Source organism: Tigriopus californicus, chromosome 11, assembly GCF_007210705.1.
Source record: "Tigriopus californicus strain San Diego chromosome 11, Tcal_SD_v2.1, whole genome shotgun sequence".
Classification (NCBI taxonomy): Eukaryota; Metazoa; Arthropoda; class Copepoda; order Harpacticoida; family Harpacticidae; genus Tigriopus; species Tigriopus californicus.
In genome coordinates, this window is record NC_081450.1 from 3,172,024 (window position 1) to 3,181,481 (window position 9,458).

General features: G+C 47.7%; 2 protein-coding genes across 2 annotated transcripts in view; both read right to left on the reverse strand.

Moving 5' to 3' along the window:
- Window positions 1-3,640: 3,640 nt before the first annotated feature.
- LOC131890689 (uncharacterized) lies at window positions 3,641-4,531 on the reverse strand. The gene has a single exon (XM_059240096.1). The coding sequence runs from the start codon at window positions 4,529-4,531 to the stop codon at window positions 3,641-3,643; it is 891 nt and encodes a 296-aa protein (XP_059096079.1).
- Window positions 4,532-5,421: 890 nt separating this feature from the next.
- The window catches only part of LOC131890690 (uncharacterized), a 10,382-nt gene continuing 6,345 nt past the window's right edge, over window positions 5,422-9,458 (reverse strand). Inside the window, exon 3 of the mRNA XM_059240097.1 lies at window positions 5,422-5,763. Within this exon, the coding sequence (XP_059096080.1) occupies window positions 5,422-5,763 (342 nt within the window). The remainder of the gene's footprint in view (window positions 5,764-9,458) is intronic.

Here is a 9,458-nt window from a genome sequence, read left to right on the forward strand (position 1 = left end):
CTGTAACTTGTTTCGACCCAGAGTGGGCCGATTTTGGCGGAAATTCCGTTGCACGTCTAAGTAAATTTTAAAAATGCTCTTTTGCAGATAAAAAAAAGCTCCCTCTTCTCTATTTGGAATTGCTGAAAAATATCCCAGAGTTACATAATCTTTTATTTACTCTACACAGATAGATGTCGTGGATGGATTCAAGGCACCAAAATGTGATTACACAAATCCTCTAAGTAAATCTGATTAGAAATCGAGTTTGAATTTGCTGATCGATTAGCATATTTCAGCAGGTATCGCGGGTTGGTCTGGAATGGTTTGGAGGAAGTTATACCGGTCTTCTTTGAATTTGGGAAGGGGATTTTTTCCATCATCGATTACCCGCAGGGAGGCAGACAGCTTGAAGAGTCTCGGTCCTCTTTCCAGAAATGAGTGGCGCATGATTGACTTGGTAGCCACAGTGGTAAAAAAGCACTTGAAATGAAACTCCTTAACCAATAGAGAACCTTGCCTTGGATTCCAATGGCATGAAGTCTATTCAACATAAGGCCATGATCTACTTTATCAAAGGCCTTGGCAAAATCAAGGCAGACAACATCAACTGACTCGTGCCTTTCCAGTCCCTCAATGACCTGCTCTAAAAATGTGCCCGGAACCCGTGCTGGCTTGAACGAAGGACTTAATTGACTTCAAGAATTTCAACAAGTTTGGACTTCATGATCTTCTCAAACACCTTCCCAATATTCGAAGTGAGAGAAATCGGCCTATAGTTACCGTGGAGCGACTTTTCTCCCCCTTTAAAAATTGGAACAATATGAGCTACCTTCAGAGAAGAGGGGAACTTGCCCTGATCGAAGATGCAACGCATCAAGTACTAGAAAACAGGAGCAAGAACCTGTGAGCATCTTATCAGAAATTGAGAGGTCACACCATCAGGACCAGGAGAACTTGAAAGCCTCAAGTCTCTGATGGCCGAGCGATGTCCCTGGAACGTTGTGCTGTGCGGTTTTGACAATGAAGAGTTCAACAAGGGCAACCCAGTAACCATGGCTACAAAAATTCAAGTAGTTTTTGGGACCTGCAAGCAAACCCATCGTGATGCAGTAATTCAAAAAAACTGGTCCCTGGAGCAGGCAATTACCTACGGCACACTCTTTGAGGACTCTGCGACGCCTCTCTTCCTCCAGAATGGAAATGGTCCAAACAATCAATTTAGCGCACACATGGTCAAAGTCAACAAAGTTTCTGGACCATACTCAAAGAAGTTCCAACGCCAGGCTGGACTGAGACCCGCCATCTCCAAATGTTATTGATGTGGTTCTCGCCAGGGGCATAGTCCAGGATCATGTCCGGTGCAGAACGCGACATGCTCATCATGCCAGAAGCCGGGACACTTTGCCATCACTTGTCACGGCCGTCAATCTCAAAGAGAGAAATCACAAATGAAGAAGCCAGCCACGAAAAAGCTACACCCCAACTCCTTTAAGAGGGACAGAACAACTGCCAGGGCCTGCGCATCGTTCTCCAATGAAGACGACGCACCCCCACCCTTAGAGTTGGATGAGGAAGCACATTATCTACAAGTTTTCATGACCACAAGTCCAACTTCTCGCTCTTCGTCATCCCCCCTAGTCAAAATTATGATAGATGGCAAGCCCATCACGGTAGTTGCCGATTCTGGGGCACAGATAAATGTCATACCAGAGAGGCTTGCTCCCAAGTCTCTTCTGCCAACTGTTCGGCCAACAAAAGTCAAAATCAAACCTTATGGCACGTCATCAGATCCTATACTTCCCATTGGGGAGTGTACAGCAGATATCACATGGTGTGCTATCACCTTAGCCACAAAGTGGTACTTGGTCAAGGATTCCCCAAAGACCCATGGTACCCCTCATCTTGTGTGGCACTTGTGTCTCCCTGGGAGTTCTCACATTGAACTTGCCGGGATACCAACCCAATCAAGTGATCCAAAGTGTTGCGGCCATCACGTCTTCAACATGTGCCAAACTTGGAAAATTTCCGGGTCTTCTGGGGTGTTGGCGTCCTGCATGATTATAAAGTTGAACTTCATCTCGCAGACAATCCAAAACCTGTGGCCTGCGCTCCCGATATGTCCCCTTTCACCTAGAGGCAAAGGTCAACCATGAAATCCAAAAGATGCTCAGCAAAGACATTATCAAACCTCACCAGGGCCCAGCCCCTTGGGTAAGCAACATACAAGTTGCCCCTAAGGACAACGGTCAGATACGGATAACAATAGACCTTCGCAACCTAAATAAAAGCCTAGTTAACACGCACGTGCCCATCCCAACAATTGATTCAAATAAGGCTAGCCTAGTGGGATGCAAGATGTTTTCAAAACTAGGCTTCAAGTCTTCCTTCATGAAGGAAAGTTCAATCAACTGGAACTTGCGCCTTCCTTGATGCCCTTGACCGTGTTTAGGGAGGCTGGACGCCTTTTTCAATTCAAGAGATTTCCGATGGGCGTCAAACCTGCTTCCGGCGAATTTATGAGAGCTATCCAAGACAACTTTAGTGACATCTCCGGCCTGCATGCCGTACATGACGATGTCATTATCTCTGGCACGTCAAAAGAAGATTATGATTGCTCTTTGAACCTCTTCTTGGAACGTCTTTTGGCTACCAGTATGACTCTCAATCGGGAGAAGTGCATCTTTGGCCAGACCGAGATCCCGTTCTGGGGCATACGGGTGTATGGGAATCAGACCAGATCCGGACAAAGTGAAAAACTTGCAGACTGCTGTCACCCCTGAGACCAGCGACGAACTCATCTCTTTCATGTGCATGGCCAGATCAAACTCCAACTTCATTCCATTCATTGCCCGCAAGACACCCCATCTTCAAGCACTGAAAAATTCCAATGGACCCGTGCCCAACAGGAAGAATTTGATGAACTGAAAAAGTCGCTGCACGAATCTGCCTGCCTCACCTTCTTTAACCCTTCAATGCCGACATTTCTCTTCGTGGATGCACACAGAGACGGCCTCTGCGCGATTCTCTGCCAGGGTGAGAATATCAACCAATTAAAAGCAGTGGCCATCTCCTCCAGAGCCACAACAGACGTCGAAAAGAGGTATTCCCAAATTGACTTCGAAGCCATGGTGGTGGACCACAGCCTCCTTAAAATGAAGATATACCTCGTGGGGAACCCTAGCGTCACCTTGGTTGCGGATCATAAACCACTCGTCCCCCTCTTTAAAAGCACCCGCCCAGGGTCAGTCAGAACTGACCAGATGATCCTGCGTCACCAAGATGTTCGCTACAGCATTGTCTGGCGAGTAGGCAGTAGTAATCCTGCGGATTTCTTTAGTCATAGACCAACCCCTCTTGATCAACTGTCGGCTAGGGACTTGGCGTCACCTGAACTGGCAGGCCATAACACCAGAGGTTGTTTACCAACATACCACAGGAATGACACCACTCTGTCCTAGCTTGAGCATGCAATCCAAAAAGGACAAATTCCCAAGCAATGTCCAGCCCTTGCTCCTGTAGCATGTGTACACGGTCAGTTAAAACGTATTGAGGAGTTACCAACGTCAGCATCAGCTGGTCGCACACCCACACCCCTCCCCCGGGAAAGTTTATTTCCCAAATGAAACAATCACGGAAAGAAACAAACAGCAAATATAAGTTACTGACGAAATTGGTCATAAATCAGGCGTCCTCGCCTAGACACCCGAGGCTCCGAGATGCCTGGAAGGAGGTCAACCGACCGAAAAGCTGGCTTCAACCTGTCAACCGTCACGGTGTCAATCCTTCCATTCAGATCCAGCACGAAATAGTCAGAGTGACGTTCGATGATCTTATAAGGTCCCACATAAGGTGGAGTTAGAGGAGGAGTACAGGCATCAACACGAACAAAACACGAAATCAACTGTAGATAAGGACGAAGATGAGAATGGTAAACAGAACCATGTCGACGGGGATTCACAAAAGGAAATTTTGAAATTCTGCAACGGATGTCGGCGACAAACGTTCCCGAAGCCGGAGGAACAGGGTCCGTGGAAAAGAACCGCCCTGGAACTCTCAGAGATTCTCCATAGGTCGCCTGAGCTGGCGAATAACCCAAATCATCCTTCACAGCAGAACGCAGCCCAAGCAAAACCCACGGAAGTTCCTGGTACCAATCATTGATATTCCCCAGCTTGGCCATGAGAGATGCCTTTAAAGATTGATGAAACCGTTCCACCAGGCCATTCGTTTGAGGGTGATAAGAGGTGGTACGCGAGCATTTGAAGCCAAGAAACCGACCAAGCTCATGCCAAAGGGCAGACTCAAACTGTCTCCCACGATCGGTTGTTATTTTCTCCGGAATTCCAAACCTGGAGATCCAACCATGAACCAAGGCACCGGCACAGTCCCCACTGGACATGGTTTCATGGGATAAACCTCCGGCCAACGAGTCCACCGATCCACCATAGTGAACAAGTAGCGGAATCCAGAAGAAGGGGGAGAGGTCCAACGATGTCAACATGGAGGTGCCCAAATCGACCAGACGGAGGATCAAAATCACGTAGAGCATGGCAAGTATGACGGCCAACTTTCGAAACGTTGACAAGACATGCAGGAGTGAACAAAGTCACGAATATCCTTTTCATGTTGAACCACACAAAATCGGCCTGGATGGCCGAGTGGTAGGACGTATTCCGGAGTGGCTAAGGTCATGAAATGTGCCAATAATCGATTGACCCATGCTCGAGGGACGAGGGGCGAATTGATCCAGTAGAAACATCGCACAAGACCGTCACATCACCAACTTCTTTCATTTCGACCTCCAGACCAGAAACCGCACCCGGTAGAGCCTGAACATCGAGGTCCGCTGTTTGAGCATTACAAAACTCTAACCAATCAATGGCTGAGCCTGTGATGGAGTTGATCCGAGAGAGAGCGTCAGCCACATAATTAGACTTCCCATCGACATGTCTAATATCATGGGTGTACTCAGAAATTATAGAGAAATGGCGAGACTGACGATCATTCCAAGACAGGCCTTTGGAGTGCACTGCAGAGGCAAGGGGACGATGATCCGTAAAAACGGTGAATGAAGTACCCTCCACAAAATGTCGGAAATGAAGGATGGAGTTCTTTACGGCCAGCAGCTCCCGGTCAAAGGCGCTGTATTTCATCTCGGCCTTCGACAAAACTCGAGAGTAAAACGCCAACGGTTCCCACCCATCAGCAACCTGTTGCTCCAGGACGGCGCCTAACCCAGAATTGGAAGCATCACAGGTGACAGCTAGAGGCAGATCAGATTTGGGAAAGCAAGCAAAGCGCGCACGAGAATAGAGCATCTTTCAAGATCTCCACAGCTTGCTGATGTCCAGGGGTCCACACAAAAGGGGTCTTGGGTTTTAACAAATCTCGAAAGGGGGCCACAAGGACGAGCAACGGGAATGAAGCGGTGGTAGTAATTCACGAGACCAAGAAGCTTTTGTAGACTTTGAACATCGGATGGAGAGGGTAATCAATAATAGCTCGAACGCGATCCGGAAGGGGTTCTACTCCTGAAGGTGAAATTTTGTGGCCAAGAAACTCGATATTATCCACCCCAAAAACGCACTTTTCCTTGCTCACAATGAGACCGTAGCCTTGTAGGCGGCGAAACAACTCCCGCAGATGCCTCTCGTGATCCGATGCGGAAGATGAGGCCACAAGGATATCATCGATATAAGCAAAAACGCCCTCGAGGCCACGGATGACTCCATCGATAAAACGCTGAAAGGTTTGCGCCAATTGCGCAAACCAAAAGGCATCCTGTTATATTCAAACAAGCCGAACGGGGTAATTATGGCTGTTTTGTGCCGATCCTCTTCTGCCATCGGGATTTGGTGGTACGCCTTGACCAGATCGATTTTCGAAAAGATGGTAGATCCGGACAAATGGGCAGTAAAGTCGTGGATTATGAGGCAACGGATAGCGGTCAGTGTTGTTTGGTCGTTGAGCAACCGATAATCTCCACATGGTCTCCAAGACCCATTACTCTTGGGAACCATATGTAAAGGAGACGAGTAGGATGAAGATGAAGGTTGGATAATACCAAGAGACAAAAGCTCATCAAACTCAGATTTGGCGATGTCGTACTTCATCTTAGAGAGACGGCGAGCACGTGAAAAACACGGCGGACCACTGGTTTGAATGAAATGGCTGACATCATGAGAAGCCGGAGCCGATGAGAACGTAGGTTTTAACAGGGATGAGTAGCGATGCAGCAGCCGTAAATACGGGCCAACATCAGATATTTGGCAATTCCAGCCACAGGTCCTGTTGAATCGAAGCAGTTAAAAGAGAAGTGGACGAGAGAAAGCAAGATTCTAAAAGCCGCTTATTTTTGACATCCACCAACAGATCATGAGACCTCAGGAAATCGCCCCCAAGATTGGCATGGAAACCTCTGCAACTATAAACTTCCACTCAAAAATGGTCCTCAAGCCAATATCCACGCGGTGCGTCACAGTGCCAAAAGTTGGAATTGAAACGCCGCTGGCATTGACAAGGTGGAAAGCCGAATCAGGACTGATGATTTTGAGTGAAGCAACCACGATGGCGGGGTAGCAGTGATCTGGAAGCTCCAGAGTCCACCAGGAAGCGGCAATTTGAAATGGAATCCGTAACGAAGAACAGAGAACACAAGGAAGGTGCAGCGATGGCAATTGTAGCTGAAGAAACAGGTGGAGAACAAATGGTGGCTGCCGTCTCCGAAAAGCGACAGCCCAACCTTAGTTTTTGAACTGTCATCACGAGGGCAGTACACTTATGAGGTCCAGACACCTATATGCCTTTTTACCATACTTTCGATGTAAGTTGCACAAATAAGGGTCTTTTCTTGCCACTGCAGACGCAAATGATGTTCTGGCCGTTGCTGATGACAGGTTCAAGGCCTGTTCGTAAAACGATCAAGTGGTTCGTCCAACTGAGTTGCCAAGAAGCACGTGCATGTTCGGGAAAAGGCGGAGGAGTTGTCCTTGATGAGGTAGCCCAAAATGTCATCAATTCCCGATAACAGGGACTTAGATTGAGCAAAGAGTTCCGCAATTGGCAAACTATCCGCACTCAAGTCCAAAAACATAGCAATCCGCTGAGCCGGTTTCACATTGAAAATCTTGAAAAGATTACCCTTCAAGGTCAGATACGGGTCGGGTCAGAAACTTTCAAGGACAGACGGAGCTCGGGACCCTCGAAATGACATCCGCCCAACGCCGAAACAACATGGTCAAATTTCGTGCTTGAAGCCGTGATGTTACGAAGCGAAATTTGAGCTTCTGAGAGAAGAAACACTTCTCTGGCTCATGACTCCAAAAGGAGGCAATTTCACGGTCACGGCAGACGCCGGAGACACAGGTGGTAAGCCGCCTTTTTCCATCACGTTGGGGTCACCAATTGTAGCATGTGTACACGGTCAGTTCATAGAACGTATTGAGGGAGTTACCAACGTCAGCATCAGCTGGTCGCCACACTCCCTTACCCTCGCATTCGCCGAACTCACGATCTCACCAGGCCGAAACATTTTGAGAGGTCTCCAAATTGTTGTGCTATGCAGCCTGCAATCACAAGTCTTGAGTATGGCCATGGGATCACACCTAGGTGCCTCATCTATGAAACGGCGCTTTGCACGGTGGTGTGGTTCCCGGGATGGACAATCAGATTGAGGAACATTTTGTCACAGCTTGGTGTGCCAGACCATTAGCGGAAAAGCCATTGAAAGTAGAGCAACGACTCATGCTACTCCCACCGACCGTGGGAGGCTGTATCAATCGATCACTTTGGGCCTCTCCCCAACAATTCATGCATCTTGGTCGTACGTTGCGACTTGCCCCAATATCCGGTGGCTACATTGTGTGGCTCCATCTCAGCTCAAGACACCATTGATGCTCTCAAAGAAGTCTACACTACCTATGGTTTTCCCACAAAACAGCGTTCAGACAACGGACCTGCATTCCGGCACGGGAATTTGTCTCGTTCTGCGAAAGGTCAGGGATTGAGCACTCATACAGAGGCCCACATCACCGAGGGCAAATCCCGCTGAAACATTCATGCAAGTCCTTAAGCAAATATTTCAAGTTTCGGGGAAATCCCCAGGGGATTGAAAGACCCTGCAAGATGGGCTAAGAGCATACCAAACCACGCCCCACCCAATCACCGACATTCCACCCCCCTCATTCATGTTCTTGAATTACAAATCCGAACTCCTCACCCTCCCTGGGGCGCCAACCGACACACGGATGAAGCCAAATCACGTGAACAGGACAACGCGTATTCAAGCTGCAAACAATTAATGAAAAATCCAAAAAAACATCCTCCATCAAGCCTGGTCACTTCGTTCTCATATGAAATCATGCCCGTATGTCAAAATTCAACACCAAGTTCCTCTCCAACCTTGTCCTCAATCAGAAGGTCATGCTACATTCCTGGTCAGGAATGAAGGTAACAAGTGTTTATATTTGACAGGAGGATGACCTAAAACTAACAGAAAAGCCAATCCTAGAGCCACCCATTGTCCATGCCCAATTGATCCCAAAGCCACCGCTTCTGGTTGGACGACGCCATAGGGGCAAGCCCCAAATCCCTCCCTGCCGAATCCCCAACGGAACAACTCGTCAAGAGGATCCTCCTCACCCTCTCACCATCAGTCTCTGGCACGGTTCTGACCAGACAGCGAATTCAGGACACACTCAGTGGTGCTTTGCAACGACTAAGACAACGCCAAGCCAAGCTGAGTGAACCTACTACACTTCAAGATCAAAATGTTCATGCGGTGCTCCAGACCGTCTTTGATTTTGGCCGCACCAAGTCTTATCAACCCCAACGGCAAGTTAGTTTCGATGACAGGCCTGAAATCATCAAAGTACACACACATTTGGAAAACACATGACAAACTTGGAGTAGTGATAGAACCCGAACAAACAACTAATTGATTTCATCAGCCGACTGCGTTCCTCACCTTCAAAACCCCCTCATACTATCCCCAGTCGGCTTCAATCCCCACTCTGGCCACATCAATCCAAGATCCGAGCAAAGCTGGTTAATTAATACAATTTCTTGTCTCATGAATTGATATATCGTTGAATTATGTATGTTTAAATATAGGTCCTTACCACTAAATCTGTTATTTTAGATGCTAGTGACCGTGTCAAGCATTTAGTAATTCGGGTTCTATTAGTAACACACATGTGACCCCAAGAACCAAAACGTGAAAGTTTGGGTCAGCTTTGCCACCATCAGAACCTCACATGGTGTGGAAAGAAATGTGACTTGTAGAAAACCACTTCTTTTGACTTCCTTATAAAGGATGTTCAAAAGATCATGAGAGCTGTCAAGATCGACAGCGAAAAGACTGAGAGCAAAATTGGCGGGGCAAACCCTCAAGCAATATGATCCAAGTCAACCTCATAAAGATCGAGGAAGTGTTAAGAAAGCATCCTGACCGCAAAGACTGACCTGTCCAAGGAACC

Excerpts from the sequence above, each read along its gene's own strand:
- LOC131890689 (XM_059240096.1), bottom strand. The coding sequence starts at position 4,531 with ATGCTCTACGTGATTTTGATCCTCCGTCTGGTCGATTTGGGCACCTCC.